Genomic DNA, 20,286 nt, shown 5'->3' with positions numbered 1-20,286 from the left:
TCTTCTGTATACCACCCCTACCTTGTCACAACACAACTGATTGGCTCAAACGCATTAAGGAAAGAAATTCCACAAATGAACTTTTAACAAGGTACACGTTCATTGAAATGCATTCCATGTGACTACCTCATGAAACTGGTTGAGAGAATGCCAAGAGTGTGCAAAGCTGTCATCAAGGCAAAGGGTGGCTACTTTGAAGAACCTCTAATATAAAATATATTTTGATTTGTTTAACACTTTTTTGGTTACTACATGATTCCATATGTGTAATGTCATCGTTTTGACGTCGTCACTATTATTCCACAATGTAGAAAATAGTACAAATAAAGAAAAACCCTGGAAGGAGTTGGTGTGTCCAAACCTTTGACTGGTACTGTAGGTGTGTCTATCCATTTACCTCCAGTTGTAGTGCTGGAACATAGGTTGCAGGTGCCATCCTGAGGGGAAGGGGCTGAGGCTTCTACTCAAACACTCGTTGTACACAGCTCCGGTGTAGATAGAGAAAAGACCCATCAGCAGAATCAGATACCGACCACCAAACATCATCTGGCAGATCTGAGAGAGAGAGAGTTGCTCTTCAATTGGATGAGGTCAAGAGGGGTACAGTGTGTGGCTGGGCCAGTTGAAATACTTCCCTTTCCAACACCCATTTCACATGAAGACAAACCAGAGACAGGAAACCGGGAAGAGGCTCTAGCATCAGCTCCAGTCCTCTGGTCTTTCTCCTGTAGTACCATCCACGAGGAGAGTGGTAAAGGTGTGTGTGTGTGTGTGTGTACCTCGTTGTCGTTGGTCCTGAGTTTGAGGTCTCTCTCCTGCAGCACCATCCAGAGAGCGGCCATGGTCATGAGGAGGCCGTGGCCCCAAACATCACCGCAAACAGGAAGGGGAAGGTGATAATGGTGTACACTGCTACGGACGGAGACACAGGAGGGACAAACACAAAAAAACCTACAGAGTTAGGGTTGACAGAGTTGGGGGATGCCTGTTGAGTTTGCTGGTGTGTGTGTGTATACCTGGGTTGACCTCTCTGTATCTGGCAACACCGTATGCGTCTACGATGCTCTGGAAGCCGGCTGTGAAGAAGTTGGTGTGGAAGAGGGTTGGAGGAGGGGTGCTGGGGTCCGGGAGGCGGTTATAGAATGAGTCCACACCACTACCGTTCTTCCTCTGGGGGAGAGAGGGAGAGAGAGAGATATATTCCTGTTATTGCCTAAAGCAGTGGTTCCCAAACTTGTTGTAGTCCCGTACCCCTTAAAACATTCAACCTCCAGCTGCGTACCCCCTCTAGCACCAGGGCCAGGGTACTCTCAAGTGTTGTTTTTTGCCATCATTGTAAGCCTGCCACACACACTCTATATGATACATTTATTAAACATAAGAATGAGTGTGAGTTTGTCACAACCCGGCTTGTGGGATGTGACAAAGAGCTCTTATAGAATCAGGGCACTAATAATAATAATCAATCATTTTGCTTTTTATTTAACCATCTTACATATAGAACCTTATTTGTTAATCGAAAATTGTGAATAACTCACCACAAGTTAATGAGAAGGGTGTGATTGAAAGGATGCACATAACTCTGCAATGTTGGGTGTATTGGAGAGAATCTCAGTCTTAAATCATTTTCCACACACAGTCTGTGCCTGTATTTAGTTTTAATGCTAGTGAGGGCTGAGAATCCACTCTCACATAGGTACGCGGTTGCAAAGGTTATCAGTGTCTTAACAGCACGATTTGCCAAGGCAGGACACTCTGAGCGCAGTCCAATCCAGAAATCTGTCAGTGGCATCTGATTAAATTACATTTTCACAGAACCGATTGTTGCAATTTCGATGAGGCTCTCTTGTTCAGATATCGGTAAGTGGAATGAAGGCAGGGCATGAAAGGGATAACGAATTCAGTTGTTTGTGTCATCAGTTTTGGGAAAGTACCTGCGTAATTGCGCACCTAACTCACTCAGGTGCTTCACTATATCACATTTGACATTGTGCGTAAGCTTGAGTTAATTTGCGCTAAAAAAAATCATACAATGATGGAAAGACCTGTGTGTTGACTTCCTACCTGACTTCCCTGTAGCTCAGTTGGTAGAGCATGGTGTTTGCAACGCCAGGGTTGTGGGTTCGATTCCCATGGGGGTCCAGCACAGGAAAAAAATGAAATGTATGCATTCACTACTGTAAGTTGCTCTGGATAAGAGCATCTGCTAAATGACTAAAATGTAAATGTTGTCTTTGTTAATGCAGACAGAGAAGAGCTCCAACTTCATGATCATAGCCTCAATTTTGTCTCCTTCTAGACTCACATCAAACATCTCCAATCCAAAGTTAAATCTAGAATTGGCTTCCTATTTCGCAACAAAGCATCCTTCACTCATGCTGCCAAACATACCCTCGTAAAACTGACCATCCTACCGATCCTCGACTTCGGCGATGTCATTTACAAAATAGCCTCCAATACCCTACTCAATAAACTGGATGCAGTCTATCACAGTGCCATCCGTTTTGTCACCAAAGCCCCATATACTACCCACCACTGCGACCTGTACGCTCTCGTTGGCTGGCCCTCGCTTCATACTCGTCGCCAAACCCACCTCCAGGTCATCTACAAGACCGTGATAGGTAAAGTCCACCCTTATCTCCGCTCACTGGTCACCATAGCAGCACCCACCTGTAGCACGCGCTCCAGCAGGTATATCTCTCTGGTCACCCCCAAAGCCAATTCCTCCTTTGGCCGTCTCTCCTTCCAGTTCTCTGCTGCCAATGCAATGACTGGAACGAACTACAAAAATCTCTGAAACTGGAAACACTTATCTCCCTCACTAGCTTTAAGCACCAGCTGTCAGAGCAGCTCACAGATCACTGCACCTGTACATAGCCCATCTATAATTTAGCCCAAACAACTACCTCTTCCCCTACTGTATTTATTTATTTATTTTGCTCCTTTGCACCCCATTATTTCTATTTCTACTTTGCACTTTCTTCCACTACAAATCTACCATTCCAGTGTTTTACTTGCTATATTGTATTTACTTTGCCACCATGGCCTTTTTTTGCCTTTACCTCCCTTATCTCACCTCATTTGCTCACATTGTATATAGACTTATTTTTCTACTTTATTATTGACTGTATGTTTGTTTTACTCCATGTGTAACTCTGTGTTGTTGTATGTGTCGAACTGCTTTGCTTTATCTTGGCCAGGTCGCAATTGTAAATGAGAACTTGTTCTCAACTTGCCTACCTGGTTAAATAAAGGTGAAATAAAAAAATAGCTGTACACATGCCCGTCAAATAGAGATGGTTGACCATTTCATCGAAATGTCTTCATCGTAGGGTGATAGCTAGCTACGTGAACCAAACATGAACTTCTGTAATTTACCGTTATCTAGCTAGCTCGCCGGTTAGCTATCTGTTAGCTTTGGGGATGTTATCCCAGCATTTCTCCCTCAAGCAAGTGGGATGGTGCAACGTGGACTATGCAGTGATGTAAACAAAGACACTACAGTACAGATGCCCGTTAGATAACGAAGTTAAATGGCGGAAACTATTTGAGGTTGTTTTTTTTCCCTTTGTCTTTCTTCTGTGTCACACTATTCCACTCTCAAACTCACGTGAAGTCTCCAACCGTTCTGGTACTGTCCTATTTGGGACAGTGGTGTTCTCACACACGGGTAATGGCGTTGTATAACAAGAGGGAATGTGTAATAAGCATGTAACAGACAACACAATGAGAGCGGATTGGATTATTTTGATGTTTATTGATTGATGATCCAAAAAACAAACAAAGTCTTCACCTAGCAAAAGATGTGTAAAAGAAAAATGCATAAAACAGGCATTTCATGAAGAAAGTGAGAAAGGAGGGACAATAGGATAATAAAATAAAGATAAGGGGAAAGAACAGTGAAATGGAATAGAGGGTTTAAAAAAAAAAAATTTTTTTTAGAATTATCAAATCAATGGCATCACTTACCAACTAATCAAAATCATTCACATCGTACAAGAAACATAATGAATAGTTTTTTTTTAAACGCGGAAATGGAGAATAGAAGGCATGAAATCCACAAGCTGTAAAGACTAAGACCACATTCTGATACTGTTATGATTATTAATCAAAATAAGATGGCACTGAGCTTCAAAAATATATATATATATATATATATCTAAAACAACAATGTTCACTCTAAAGTCACCTCTGTGTTTGTGCTCCCTTGTGTGTGTGGTATGGGTGGTCTTACAAGGTACTATATACACATTGATGAAAAGACATGGTCTATAATATGCTTGTATGGCTCTTGGTGTGATTCAGTCAATGCTCAAGTCCTAAATGGCACCCTATTCCCTTTATCGGGTACAACCTTTGACCAGGGCCCCTTTCAAAAGTAGTGCAGCACTATATAGGGAATAGGGTGTCATTTGGGATACATCCCATGGCTCTCGGCCTAGTGGTTAGAGTGTTGGGCCAATAACCGAAAGGTTGCTAGATCGAATCCCCGGAGCTGACAAGGTAAAAATCTGTTGTTCTGCCCCTGAACAAGGCAGTTAACCCACTGTTCCTAGGCAGTCATTGTAAATAAGAATTTGTTCTTAACTGACTTGCCTAGTCACTTTAACTATACGTTCATTTACATACTACCGCAATTGGCCCGACCAACCAGTGCTCCCGCACATTGGCTAACCGGGCTATCTGCATTGTGTCCCGCCAACCCCTCTTTTTACGCTACTGCTACTCTCTGTTCATCATATATGCATGGTCACTTTAACCATACCTACATGTACATACTACCTCAATAAGCCTGACTAACCAGTGTCTGTATATAGCCTTGCTACTCTTATTTTAAAATGTCTTTTTACTGTTTTATTTCTTTACTAACCTACACACACACACCTTTTTTTTCACACTATTGGTTAGAGCCGGTAAGTAAGCATTTCACTGTAAGGTCTACACATGTTGTATTCGGCGCACATGACAAATAAACTTTGATTTGATTTAGTTAAATAAAGGTAAAATACAACAATAACAGCCATATACAATAGGATTGTTGTATGACATATATTGGGTGCATGCTAGTAGCCTGGAATCCAAACTGATATGCTCCGTTTCACCATTGTTAAAACCTCTACGGGATTGGTGTCCCCCCCACGGGACGGGCGCGCTAATGCGATTAGCATGAGGCTGTAAGTAACAAGAATATTTCCCAGGACAAAGACATATCTGATATGGGCAGAAAGCTTGAATTCTTGTTTGAGTTTATTTATTTTTACAGGGACAGTGCACATTATTAATCAACGTTTCAGTAAAAGTGCCGGTTTTAACCAACCAGCTAATTTTCAACCGCAGTCCCTTTGCAGGTTGTTAATCTAACTGCACTGTCCAATTTACAGTAGCTAAGAATACCATGCTATTGTTTTAGGAGAGTGCACAGTTATGTACTGAAAATGTATCAATAAACCAATTAGGCACATTTGGGCAGACTTTATACAACATTTTGAACAGTAATGCAATGGTTCATTGGATCAGTCTAAAACTTTGCGCATACACTCCAAAATCTAAATAGTACCTAAACTGCAATAATACATTGTGGCCTTTCTCTTGCATTTCAAAGCTGATGTTTTTTTTGTTCCATGTTCTTTTCTTTGTATTATCTTTTACAGATCTAATGTGTTATTCTCCTACATTAATTTCACATTTCCATAAACTTCAAAAGTGTTTCCTTTCAAATGGTATCAAGAATATGCATATCCTTGCTTCAGTTCCTGAACTACAGGCAGTTAGATTTAGGGATGTAATTTTAGGCGGAAATTGAAAAAAAGGGTCCGATCCTTATTATTAAGAGCATATCAGTTAAAAATCCATTCTAACATTCTAGCCTCAGTTTATTATCCAATCTAGCTGCATTTCCCTTCTGATCAACTGCTGCAGGGTTTTGTGTCCCCCCCAGATGGAATCCTTTTCCCTAGGGTGCCATTTGGGACACAGCCAAAGTCTCTACCCATGCATACATCATCAGCGTGACCTCAGAGAGGCCAGCCAATCAGAGACATCCATCACTCTGCTCATATGATCTTTGATCCATGTTGTTACAGGCTGTAGAACTTGAGGCTCCTGTCCATTCCAGTGGAGGTGAGGAACTGGGCGTGCTCCCCAAAGGCCACACCTGTCACCACCCCAGTGTGTTCTGGGTAAAGAAAAACAAAACTATAACAGGCAACAACAAAAAATTGACTTGAAATCAACTCAAAAGCATGAGTTGACGCACACCCAATAAAGTTGGGGAGGTGCTGATTAACGAAATAGTAAAACAGATTTTTTTTTTTTTTGTGAATATTTCATAAGGTACTGCATATACACACTTGTTATTATCGTCATCCAGCCAGGCACTTTGAAGACCCACCTCTAGAGCACCGTTTCTGTCCCAAGCTAACTCATCACCACTCGCCATTGCATCTCTAGCAGTACGACACACACAGTGCATTCTCTTACCTGTGAAGTTGAGGACCTCGGACCATTGCTTACAGATGTAGACCCTGATGTCAGTGCCACCCACAGCCAGGTAAGTCCCACTCTGGTCAAACACCAGGGACTTCACCTGAGGGAGAGGAAAGAGACTCACATATAACTTCTCTAAATTTACAGGGTAGTTCAGTACAAGGAGATTACAGTATTCATACAGAGTAGACCGTTGCTAGCCTGGCTGCCAGTCGGTTTCTGTTCTTTTGCAAACTCCTTATGGAATTTTCATGCCAGTGACGGAAATGGAGATGGCAAGAGCACAAACAGATGTGGGACCAGGCTAGATTGTAGCACGACTAGCTTCTGAATGTCCAGTGTACAGTCTACAACGACTGTCTCTCAAATAGCAGCGGATTTCTTAGATAGTGCACTAGGCTCTGGCCAAAAGTAGTGAAGGGAATAGAGGTCATTACAGACGTGCACTAATTTTCTGCTCTTCTTACCTCATAGTTGTTGTCCAGGGTGATGGTTTTGAAATTTTTCAGCTTCCTCAGATCCCAGAGCTTCACTGAGCTGTCCTGTGCACCTGGAGACATGAGAGAGGAGGTGAGGTGAGCAGGGCCAAACACTTACTTTTTGATCCACCAGCCACTGTGTCAAGTAGATAAAAAATAAAATAATCTACCAGCCACTCAGATTTTCTTTAACCAGCCAAAATATTTTGTTTCACAATAATTACACCAACAAAACATGAAAAAACAGATGAGCATGCTTTGTAATGTTTCTAAAACAAATGTAGAACTAGTAAGAAGTAGTGGTATATTGTTTCATTTCATTTCTTTTGTGACCTGAGTCTTTTAACCAAAATATCACAGATACATAAATGTTCACCTGCCCCTTTAAGGTGGAGGTTGCCATGGTAACGTGACTCAAGTCATGTTTGTGCCATTGAGTCTGACTAGTAGATACATTGTCCTCTTACCTAGCAGTTGCAACTCGAACATTAAAAAAACAACCTAGCTTGTGAATGTAAACAATGTAAATAACCAAGAAACAAGGACAAAGTCTCACTTCAGTAGACTTTAATTTCAAGTAAATTAGACAAACTTTTATGCCTGTGTGCAGCGCTTCTAAAAATTTATCTTTTCAACTCAGCTCTTCACGTGCAGTTTTGCAACACAAGGTGGGATAGGCTACAGGATTTGTAGTTCTCTGACAAATATACCAGCTCTGAAACAAAACAGCAGAAATACCTAGAAAACAGCTACTGAATCATTTATTTTTGCTATAAATGTGATCATACATATTTTTTATTCACAATTGGCTCAGTGTTCTGTCACTCATGGGGACACTTCGTCACCACATAATCTACAGGGAGAGCTTGAAAATTCAAGCCCCTTGGGTACTGCCATAGATTTACATTATAAGTGCCCATCCAAGAAGGCTCAAAGTCATCGGCCACTGATAAAATTACGTTAAATGAAGTTATATCTACCGTAGCTTTGATATGACTGATCGTGTCCACATCATACTTTCAAAATTTTAGCTAACAAGATAGACATGCAGTCATCATTTTGAATCAAGTCGACAATCTACTGGCAAATCCTTTTCCATGCTTGTCATATGAAGAGAAATTATAGATAAAACGTATCGGTGCTCATCGGCCATAAACATTACACAACAAGTTGGAAATAGCAAATTAAACAATGAGTGGTTTGGAAGTAATCACTATCCTGCTATTCAGTGGAGTGGGTGTGTGGTCCAAGTCTGGGTTTAAAGTCTCTTTTCCAAGCTTGAAAGGACAAACATTCACATGGTCATGAGCCAGAAAAGGTTGAATACATTGGCTATGCTGTCAACACAGCATGACTTCTGCCAAACTTCAGTGAGATCAAGACAACTGGGAACTCTGGGGGAAAAAAAATAAAAAAGAGCTCCGACTGGGAAAATATGTTTTGAAAGGTCATCCAACTCGGAATTCCAAGTCGGGAACTCTTTATAGAGCGCCGACCTGAAGACCACCGACGTCATGATTCGGCTTTTCCCCCCCAGAGTTCCCAGGTGTCTTGAAAGCACCATAAATCCAGAGAATGCCAGACTTTGATGAGAAAGTTTTCCCACAAAAAGGACCACCGCGCCACCTTCCTGTTCAAGTGAGCACAGCTCAACAAGTTGAGACCAGCAATGTATTGTATGCTGCTGCATAAATGATGTAATATTCCAGGGAGATATGTATACTGTAGACCAAAAAGTAATACTAAGTGTATGTTGTGTAGTAAGCTATTAGTAGCCCATGTGCCTCACCCTAATAATCTGATCCCTAACTTAGCCTACTGTTCTGACTTGTTGGTGCACATGTAGCCTATAGCCTGTTTTAGAGAAATGTAATTGAATATTGTAAGAAATGGCATTGTCTGCTTAGATGCCCCCTTTATTTATCCTACGGTTCTGACTTGGTGTTCAGGGAGAACACTAAGAACGGCCCATATTCTGAATTCTGTCATGTGTACATTTCAGAAGTGCTGAACAAATAGTTATATTGACTACGTCTGTCCTAGCTCGCTCATTAATGTCTTAATCAAAATTACGGATTGCCTCTTGTCCGCTCGTCGTTTGCTTATGCCATAGTTTGTACATCTCAATTGTCAGTAGAAACCACATTTGTTAAAGCAAGTCAGCCATATCAGTTATGTTTTTTTTTTTTTTTTAAAGGCAGTTTCGCTGCCAGACAAAGCTCTGCTAATACAGGTGTAGCGGTGGTAAGGATTCACTCCATGGTGCTGAACAGAAAGCTCAGCTGTTGAGACAGCTTTATGTAGGCCCTAACAGTTTGTGGGCAGATTTTGTCACCGTTAAAGTGCAATTCATGTATTGTTTAGTGTTTTGTTGCGGCTTTTCTTCTAAAATCACCACTGGAGGTGAGCAATGTCTAACAGTGTTTACACAAAGGAATAAAGACAACTTCACACAGTCACTCACTCACAGAGAGTGTAACAGAGACTGACACACACACAAAGCTAATCTTCTCTCTCACGTGTGCGCTCACACACACACACTTCTCTCACAAACACACAGCAATCTCACCTGTAGCCAGGTAGTATCCGTTCTCAGAGAAGGCGATGGAGGTGACGGGGCCGATGTGGCCGGGGAAGTTGGCCACGTTGGTGCGCTCCTTCAGGTCCCAGATCTTGATCTGAGAGTCGGCCGTCCCCGTCCCGAAGATCAGACCGTCAGGGTGGAACTGGGCACAGGTCAGAGCTGGAGGGGTACAGGACAGGATGTGCAAAGAACATGTATTTGCAATGTATCAGCGTGCTTTCGGAGAGTACAGGGGACTGGGTGGGTGGAAATATGGTCTTTTATTTCGGTTACTCCAGTTAGGTACTAGGTCAGTCAATTCACAGGGGGGAGGATGGATTAAATGTTATTGTTTTTTGTCTATCTATTTACATAGGAAAGACAACCTGGCATTTAGGGGGCTTGATATGTGTGAAATTATTTGGTGGGCTGACCCCACAGGAAATGCTACTTTTGGATACTGACAGACAATTAGAGGAAGCTGGTCCCTAGCAACATCTGGTCAATAAAACGTCTTGTCCCTAGCAACATCTGGTCAATAAAACGTCTGGTCCCTAGCAACATCTGGTCAATAAAACGTCTTGTCCCTAGCAACATCTGGTCAATAAAATGTCTTGTTCCTAGCAACATCTGGTCAATAAAATGTCTTGTCCCTAGCAACATCTGGTCAATAAAATGTCTGGTCCCTAGCAACATCTGGTCAAAAAAATGTCTTGTCCCTAGCAACATGTGATCAATAAAATGTCTTGTCCCTAGCAACATCTGGTCAATAAAATGTTTTGTCCCTAGCAACATCTGGTCAATAAAATGTTTTGTCCCTAGCAACATCTGGTCAATAAAATGTCTGGGAAGACAAAGAGACAGGTCCAACGGTATGGTCCAGCGATTAGAGCTGCCACAATCGCCATGGTTCAAATCCAGACTAGTGTCCTGTCTAGAGGGTGTACCTATACATCAAGCTGCCTCACACCACAGAAACAGGATATATGCTCCTGCCCTATGGGCCGTTCTGCCTTGGACAAGGCTACTTACGTACTCCGGTCTCCTCAATAGAAATAATAAAGAGCGGGAGAGAGAAGCACTCACCACATCCTGCAGCCTCATCAGTGACCTTGGTGAGAACACGACCTGTTTGGATGTCAGAGAAGGCCCAGTACTGATGGAGAGAGAAAAGGGACGAGATAGAAAGTAGAGAAAGAGGGGGAGACAGTAGATTAAAAAGTCTTCACATAACATTCTTGACATCCAAATCCATGTGTGTTTTTTGTATTTGTGTGTGTACATGTTTTGTGTGTGTGTGTACGTTACCTGATCCTCGGAGGAGCTGAGCAGGTAGTCTCCGGTGGCGTGGAGGGAGAGCCCAGTGACGCTCGCCTCGTGAGCCCGCACCACCTGGACACAGTTGCCCCCGGTAACGGACCACACGCGGATAGTGCTGTCTGGAGAGGCCGAGAACACTACCGACTGGAGGGAGAGAGGGAGAGTGCGCAGAGAGGGAAAGGGGGGAGCGAGAGAGAGAGAGAGAAATTGTTGTGGTAAGGGATAGAGTTACAGAGTAATTCCAGTGCAAGACATTGCTGCGGACTATGTGAATGGAAAGTAAAGGAAAGGAAGTGTGCGTGTGTGTGTCTCACCTGAGAGGGGTGGTAGATGACAGAGGTGACCTTCTTGGTATGTCCTTTCAGGGTTGCGATGATCTGCTCCTCCTTCTTATCAAACACCACCACGTTCTTATCAGCCCCGCCTGTAGAGGGAGACAGAGAGGTTATGGGTTGAGTCCCAAACGTCACCCTTCTGATCAAGAGCAGTGCACTATATAGGAAATGTAGGGTGTGCCATAGTATTTTTGGTTTCTTCAAGGGAGGGAGGAAGCATTTTGATGGAATTCACACAGAAACAATGTGTGTGTATATCTACAATGGGCAGTGGACTGTGTGTGTGTGTGTGTGTGTGTGTGTGTGTGTGTGTGTGTGTGTGTGTGTGTGTGTCTCACCAGTGAGCACTTTGTTGGTGTCGGAGGGACACAGGTCCAGAGACAGGATCCCAGGCACACTGGCACTGTGGAGACCCTGACAGACAGACAGGAAGAGACAGAGAACCATCATTTAGAGCTGTGTTCAGTAGGAATGAAATGGAAGAACCATCATTTAGAGCTGTGTTCAGGAGGAATGAAATGGAAGAACCATCATTTAGAGCTGTGTTCAGGAGGAATGAAATGGAAGAACCATCATTTAGAGCTGTGTTCAGGAGGAATGAAATGGAAGAAACATCATTTAGAGCTGTGTTCAGTAGGAATGAAATGGAAGAAACATCATTTAGAGCTGTGTTCAGTAGGAATGAAATGGAAGAACCATCATTTAGAGCTGTGTTCAGTAGGAATGAAATGGAAGAAAAATGATCTGAAACAGGGAGGAACCTTTCTGAACGTGCCCAAGGTTTGAAGAATAAAGTGTTCCAACACCAGCCATAGCTAGAGGTCACACACACACGTACTCACAGCATGGGTAGCCACTTGTCTGTACTTGCTGAGGTCCTCCGTTCGGACCAGCTCTTCTGGAACAGTCTTTCCTCTCTGTGGGAAGACAGAGACGGCAGAGGTGAGGTTTGGATAAAAAGGTATCCTAGCATGGCTACGTCCCAAATGTCACCCGACGGCCACCGTTCAAAAGTAGTGCCTCATGTAGGGAGTAGGGTGCCATTGGAGACACAGCCCATAGCCTATACTAAGCTGACAACTGGTTGGACATTAGGTTGGTTCTTCTATGAATAGCAACAGGGAAGTTGTTTGAAAAGGACTTCTTTGGCGTTTGGAATAGTTACCTTCTTTCTCTCTGTGGTCAGGACAGTGGCCTTGTCTTGCAGCTGTGGAGAGAGGCGGACATCTTAGTATAGGCCACTCTGTGCTGTGTAGTGTGACAGCATGGTTGATTGGTTATTTCAAGGTTTGATACACCACAGCCTTATATGGTACTATTTGCAATGAACGCACATGACAGTCTAGTATGACAGTGTGGTATCATTCCTCTTGTACTGTGAATGTGAATGTATGTGAGGTCATCGCTTACCTTCTGTATGATCTCTGGTATCATTCCCACCTGCTCACTGACCTCCATGGGCTCTCCTGCACCTCCAGCCTGCGAGATGAAACACAGAATCAATAACAAACGAGAATGGTACATTCCTTATTAGAAAATGTGTATTTGCGTCAGCTGTTAAAAGTCATATTTTTATGGACGAAATAGATACTACAACTTTACAGGTCTCACTTAGACCGAAGACTTCAATCAAGAAACAGACTTTGAGCTCATGCGAACCAGTTAACTATCAATTTAAACATATTGACTGAGGGCTTTGAGCCAATCACTGACCGTGACATGGGGCTGGGAAGCGACTGCCTGAGCCACCACCAATCCCGCCTGTGGCTTCAGAGTGGCCAGAGCTACGGGGAGAGAGAAGGGTAAAACATAGCAGAGGAGAAATGAGAAGTGACACCCCATGGCCACTAACATCCAAAGCTGTTTCCAGATGAACATAAGAGTGTGTGCTAGTATGCTTTCATGTGTGTCTGTCTATAATACTGTGTGTGTGTGTGTGTGTGTGTGTGTGTGTGTAAGTGAAAGAGTGTGTAGGTGTGTTAGAATGTATAATCAGAGTGTACAAGCATGTGTGTGTATATAAGTGCATAATGTGTGTACACAAGCGCGTGTGTGTGTGTGTGTGTGTGTGTGTGTGTGTGTGTGTGTGTGTGTGTGTGTGTGTGTGTGTGTGTATATATATATATATATCTCACCCTCTCTGGCGGCAGTGACCTCCTTGGTGAGACGGGCGATGACCCTGCAGGCGGCGTCGTGCTGGTAGAGGGCGTGGCTTAGTTCTTGACGCGTCGTCTGCAGCTGCTGCCTCAAGGTGAAACTGTGGAGCATCACCGCATCCTGAGAGAGAGAGAGAGAGAGAGAGAGATCGTTTTAGAAGAGTGGGTGTGTGTGTGTGTCTGTGTCTCTGTTCAGACACAGGGAAGGGGAGTGTAGCCGAGTATACATGGACTCACCCACTCGTCCTGCAGAGCTTTGAGGATGGCTGGGATGCTAGTGGATGAGGGAGCTTTGGGTCTGATGGGGTGAGAGACTGAGGCAGGGGGGGAGACAAAGATAGCTTAATGTAGTGAGATATCCCCTGACTAGTGGGGTTACCATTGTTGTTGAAGTGGCAGAATGCACTTTAGCCTAGAGATCACCGGGCGCCATGCAGGAATAGTTGGAAGTCAAATAATATGGATTACCCTTATTGTGTTGACTTCAGCTCAGCATCAGATCTGAACACACTCTCCTCCATGTCTCCCTCACCTTTAATGTCTATCAGCTGCTCCTCGGACAGAGGCTGGCCATTCATAGGGTCTGCTCCATTCTCAGCTATGTACTTCTCAATCAGCCGCCGCTCGAACACCTGGTTGGACACCGGCGACACGCACGGGTGTTCCGGGACCTCATTTGATACTGGATGGACGGTAGAGCGAGAGGGGTAAATGTGCATGCCCGCAATTACAATATTATTAACGGCAAACGTAACCCTAGTCAGAAGATGGAAGGACACATTACCGTTAAAGTGTATTTTGCAGATATAACACCGATGTCAAGCTGATCCACAATGTTTGAAAAGGGTTGCTTGCTAATTGAAACGTATAACATGCATATGGTGACAATAATAAGGGAAGGTTCTAGAGACATTATTATACACAAACATACGTGATATTTTCGGTCTGTGTACCGCTAACGTTCCGGAAGGGTAACTCGACTCATTCATTCATTCATTTGAACTTACTTGCACAAACCAGGGACATTTTCAGTAGCTAGCTAAACCTTCGGTCGTTCGTTCCCTCCAAGATCACCGTATCAGTACAGATAAATTAATGTTCTTCGGATCCAACTGTAGCTTCTTTTTGTGTTGATTGTAATATAATAATACTCCGGGTAAATAAAATGTTGATGTATTAATTTTTCTTTCCGTATGATCCGCGGCTGCGCGTGTCGGGTGCAGCTCCGACTATTGCATGCTGGGATAGCATGAGTCTTCCGACCCCGCCCCTAGTCTGAGGTCCCCAACAAACTATAGTGCTATTCAAAATCCTTGGGACACTCGTACCTTAAACCATAACCATTTTAAATGTCAACTTCAATGGGGGTAAGGGCACCCCAAAGATAGCAAGGATCAACAAGAGATAGCCTAAATACTATATGGTCATCAAATTGTGTCAAAGGCAGTGCTGAAACATGTGTGAATCTGCTTTTACCATTCATGGCAACTCAGAAGAAGTAGACTTATAGTCTAGAGTAGTAGACAATGGACTTGATCGGACAGCTCAGAGCCTCTGCTCTTTTCTGTCCATAGAAACAAATGGATTGGTGGAAGAGGCAGGGCAGGCCAGGAGCAAGGAAGGAGGGTGTGGTCAAGCAAGGCATCCCCCCTAGGCTAAGTGCCCTAAGGGTTTTATCAGAACAGGCGTAGGTTAGTTTCGCCTTATCCTTTTCCCGACATGAGTTTGTTGTGTAAAAAATAAAAAAATACAACAACTAAAAAAGTTAAAAATAAAAAATATCTAAGTAAAAATGTAAAAAATCCTAAGATTATAGCACACAACTCTGCAGGGGGAGGGGGAGGGTGTTAAGGAGTGCATTCACATATATCTACACACTTTCATACGCACACATGTTAGTACAATAATTTTTCTCTTTTGTTTTTTTGTTTTTTTTCCTCCTTTAGGTCAGTTTCAGCATTATGGACATGGGTGTATCTGTAGTCCATTTGGCCTGTCCCACAGCCTCCTTCAGTGATGGGTTGCGAGTGGCTCTGTTGATGAACTTCTGGCCGATGATTGACTGTCTATTGTTGATTGATGTGAGTCCAGATATGCTGTTAACGTAGTGATTGCTGATGTATCTTGGTAGTCTGTAAGCCATTTTTATTGCCATGTTTTGGATTGTCTGTAGCCGATTCATCTACTGTGGTGAAGCTGTTATCCAGGCTGGTAGGGCTTATTCAAAGAGAGATCGGATGTATCTGATGTAGACTTTCAGCACTGTCTGAGGCGAGGCTCCATATTTTGTTCCACATAGCGTTTTTAGGTGGTTTAGTCTTTTTCGTCCCTCTCTCTGGTATGTCCTTCCAGGGTTGCGATGATCTGCTCCCCCTTCTTATCAAGAAATTCTGCATACATTTTGCGATGTTAATTTCATATAAAGCAATAATAAGTCATATTTGTTCAGTTTTAGGAGAATTGTAAGCATAATACATAATATAAAAACAGTTAGAAACATTTAAAGTGCTACATTTTGTTTATTTTCCTGAACAAAAAAAGGGGTGGCTCAGAGTTCCAACATAAAGAAATGCATGCCCCCATAATCTGTAGGTACTAAAAAATATATAACTTGGACAAAAGAAACACCTGGGGTCCAATCTTCAATTAAGACTTAAACTCAGCAAAAAAAGAAACGTCCCTTTTTCAGGACCTTGTCTTTCAAAGATAATTCGTAAAAATCCAAATAACTTCACAGATCTTCATTGTAAAGGGTTTAAACACTGTTTCCCATGCTTGTTCACTGAACCATAAACAATTAATGAACATGCACCTGTGGAACGGTCGTTAAGACACTAACAGCTTACAGACGGTAGAGAAATTAAGGTCACAGTTATGAAAACTTAGGACACTAAAGAGGCCTTTCTACTGACTCTGAAAAACACCAAAAGAAAGATGCCGGGGTCCCTGCTCATCTGCGTGAACGTGCCTTAGGCATGCTGCAAGGAGGCATGAGGACTGCAGATGTGGCCAGGGCAATAAATTGCCATGTCTGTACTGTGAGATGCCTAAGACAGAGCTACAGGGAGACAGGATGGACAACTGATCATCCTCGCAGTGGCAGACCACGTGTAACAACACCTGCACAGGATCGGTACATCCGAACATAACACCTGCGGGACAGGTACAGGATGGCAACAACAACTGCCCAAGTTATACCAGGAACGCACAATCCCTCCATCAGTGCTCAGACTGTCCGCAATAGGCTGAGAGAGGCTGGGTTTGAGGGCTTGTAGGCCTGTTGTAAGGCAGGTCCTCAGCAGACATCACCGGAAACAACGTCGCCTATGGGCACAAACCCACCATCGCTGGACCAGACAGGACTGGCAAAAAGTGCTCTTCACTGACGAGTCACAGTTTTGTCTCACCAGGGGTGATGGTCGGATTCGGGTTTATCATCGAAGGAATGAGCTTTACACCGAGGCCTGTACTCTGGAGAGGGATCGATTTGGAGGTGGAGGGTCCGTCATGGTCTGGGGTGGTGTGTCACAGCATCATCGGACTGAGCTTGTTGTCATTGCAGGCAATCTCAACGCTGTGCGTTACAGGGAAGACATCCTCCTCCCTCATGTGGTATCCTTCCTGCAGGCTCATCCTGACATGACCCTCCAGCATGACAATGCCACCAGCCATACTGCTCATTCTGTGCATGATTTCCTGCAAGACAGGAATGTCAGAGTTCTGCCATGGCCAGCAAAGAGCCCGGATCTCAACGTCTGGTACCTGTAGGATCGTAGGGTGAGGGCTAGGGCCATTCCCCCCCAGAAATGTCCGGGAATTTGCAGGTGCCTTGGTGGAAGAGTGGGGTAACATCTCACAGCAATAATTGGCAAATCTGGTGCAGTCCATGAGGAGGAGATGCACTGCAGTACTTAATGCAGCTGGTGGCCACACCAGATACTGACTGTTACTTTTGATTTTGACCCCCCCCCTCCCCTTTGTTCAGGGACACATTAATTAATTTCTGTTAGTCACATGTCTGTGGAACTTGTTCAGTTTACGTCTCAGTTATTGAGTCCTGTTATGTTCATACAAATATTTACACATGTTAAGTTTGCTGAAAATAAACGCAGTTGACAGTGAGAGGACGTTTCTTTTTTTGCTGAGTTTAGAGTATTGCACCATATCAAAGAAAAATAAATAACAATTTGCAAAACTGCAGCATCCCACAAATTGAAATAAATGTAAAAAAGAAGGATGCCATTACACATGTGCATTTAAATTATAACTTTTTTAATGTATATAAACAAAGTGCATATAAATTTAACAATTCAAAACAAATACAATCTGAACAACATAATAATAGAATATTGCACCATATCAAAGAAAAATAAATAACAATGAGCAAAACTGCAGCATCCCACTTAAAACATTAAACTGGTCCTTCTTTTCAATCTCTTCTTTATTGCCATGTTATAACCAGCAGCACACAGCAATGCTGACCATATTTTGCTTTTATGAGAGATTTGCATTCAGAAATGCAAGCTGCCTCACTTTCGAGGGGCTGATGCGGTTTCTTCTCTCAGTAATTATTTGTCCCGTTTTCGAGATGACCCTCTCAGAGGGAACGGATGGAGTCACTATGCAGAGTCTCCCTGTCATGACTTTAGTAAGCCGTGGGTAGACAGAGGCCTTGTTCTTCCACCAGCTCAGAGGATCTGCAGATCTATTTGGAGGAGGGGATCCTCCAAATAGGATCGGACCTCCATTTTGGCATCTGCTGAGGGATTCCTTCGTGCTGCATCCCCAGTTGCTCTCTCGTCAAACAGCGTCCAAACAGCAGACGTTTGTGGCACTACTGCTGGTGCTTCTGCTCCATCTGATCCCTCTTCTTCCTGTTGCCCTGGTGCCTGAGCCAGCTGACTGCTGGTGCTGTCCCTCCCTGCTACTGAGGTTATTCTTTGAAGAGCCTCATCAATCGCTCTGGCATCACTGAAGGCTAACTCCTTAAACCTGAGGTCAAGTGCAGCGGTTTCTGATAGCACGTGATTATATTCCATTCTGTGGAACTTTCTGTCCATTGATGAACATAGGGTGTCCATCAACTCTGTCACATGTCCTGTGGATACATTTGCTTCTCTCTGGCGGCTGGCTGTGATTCGCTGCAGACCCTTACACAGGATTATCATTTTTGAGGCTGTCACATAGCTGAAAAGAGAGAACAGTAACTTATTAGTTCAGGTTCATTGTTTTGTCTACTGATACTACATTCTCATCTACTGCTCGTATACATATATAATACTGGATTAAATAATGATGTAGTAATAACTGCTTACTGTACCTATCTCCCCTGATCTCCACAGTGAATCGCTCAAAGGGTTCTAGGACTCTGCACACCTCCTCCACCACCTCCCATTCCTCTTGGGTCAGATCATCAACAGGTACATTGACAATGGCCAGGGTAGAGATGATGGCATCCTTTGGCTCAAGAAACCGCTTCAACATCTAAAATATTGAATTCCACCTTTTTAGTGCAGTCTTGTTTAGGCCTCAGCTCAGGCGTCCCCCTCTGGCGTTGTGTAGACTTTAGTTTTTCAGCACCTACTGTGCTCCTGTGGAAGTATTCCACAGCTGCTTTCACTTTGTCCACAGTGGGCTTCATCACCTTCAGAGCATCGCTTGCAATCAGGTTGATTGTGTGGGCAAGACATGGATGATGGCTTTGGTTATGTTAGCTTCATTGTCGCTAACACAACAGACCACTTTTCCATCTACTTGCCATTCTCTGGCCACTCTCAACAGTTCCTCTGCCAAGTTCTCTGAGGTGCATCTGTCGCTGAACTCAAAGCAGTCCAGAAGACAGCTAGACATTAAAATCTTCAATGAAGTGACATGTAGCCAACATGTAAGAAGTGGTTACCCTTGATGTCCAGCAGTCAGTGGTAAGGCAAACTGCAGTAGCTTTTTGGACTGTTTCCCGCACTGAAGCCTGTGTGCTCTCGTACAGTTGTGGAATAGGTGATTTTGAAAGGGTTTTCCTGCTTGGAATTGTGTACATTGGATTTAGACTATTGCTATAATTTCTAAAACCCCTGTCCTCCACGATCGAAAATGTCTGGAAATCGGTGGCAATCATTTTAGCCAATGCAATATCAATTTGGCCTTGTTTTGCTACAGACATAGACTTTGGCATAAACTGGTCCGTAGAAGACTGCGTTGCTGTGGATTGCGGAGTAGACCTACTTGACTGAGTGGATACATCTCATGTGGAGGTGCTGGCTCCACCACTATCACTAGCAAGCCAGCTAGTTTCGCAAAGCTCCGCTACAGCTAGCTTCACAGTTGGGTGCACAGTTCACATATGCCGGTGCAGGTTGTGCATAGAACCGGCTTTATATGAGATTTTGTTTTGGCAAATTCTACACTGTGCTCTAACATGGTCTACATTATTAAAATGCATCCAAATACTACTGTGCTTCCGACTCATTTTCCAGCTGTTGTTTTCACAGCTGTCCTTCCTCTCTCTCCTCGGCTACTAAGTGTGTGACTGTGAGTGAGTTGGCTTGGCCCTCCCTCACGCATCTTTGGTTCATTGGTTGACACTGCGTGTCTGATTGACAGGAACAACAGGTGAGGCTGTTAGTCTGAGCAGACAGTCAGAAAGAGCATTTAGGCCTATATTATTTTATTTATTTTTTTGTTCTTTGAATTAGTTAATTCTATTCATTTAAATATTTTGATTATTCATATATTTATAAATAGATTCGGCTCTTCTGATGCGAGCCGGCTCCCAACGTTCACCTACAAGAGCCGGCTCTTAGAGCCAACTCGTTCGCAAACGACCCATCACTACTCCCATTATCTTCAGCGACAGGACTGGACTGAAGAAGCCTCGAAGAGAACAGAGAAGTCTCAGGACAAACCCGCCGTCGATCTACTGGTCTCGACGTCGTCCTTCAATGAGCACG

At 43.5% G+C, this 20,286-nt stretch overlaps 1 protein-coding gene across 1 annotated transcript; it reads right to left on the bottom strand.

Moving 5' to 3' along the window:
* Positions 1–5,234: 5,234 nt before the first annotated feature.
* On the bottom strand, positions 5,235–14,563 carry LOC106602585 (pre-mRNA-processing factor 19). Its single transcript, XM_014195301.3, has 16 exons — positions 14,347–14,563; positions 13,872–14,021; positions 13,577–13,653; positions 13,319–13,460; positions 12,897–12,967; positions 12,594–12,662; positions 12,349–12,390; positions 12,026–12,100; positions 11,522–11,597; positions 11,163–11,272; positions 10,837–10,992; positions 10,615–10,684; positions 9,535–9,708; positions 6,954–7,036; positions 6,481–6,586; positions 5,235–6,175 (listed from the first exon to the last, which is right to left on the bottom strand). Exons 1-16 carry the CDS (start codon positions 14,363–14,365, stop codon positions 6,078–6,080), a joined length of 1,518 nt encoding a protein of 505 aa, XP_014050776.1. The 5' UTR covers positions 14,366–14,563; the 3' UTR covers positions 5,235–6,077.
* Between the last annotated feature and the right edge of the window lie 5,723 nt (positions 14,564–20,286).

Source organism: Salmo salar, chromosome 04 (genome assembly GCF_965601325.2).
Source record: "Salmo salar chromosome 04, fSalSal1, whole genome shotgun sequence".
Classification (NCBI taxonomy): domain Eukaryota; kingdom Metazoa; phylum Chordata; class Actinopteri; order Salmoniformes; family Salmonidae; genus Salmo; species Salmo salar.
Note: the sequence above shows the minus strand (reverse complement) of the source record. Positions and strands in the feature narration are given on the sequence as shown.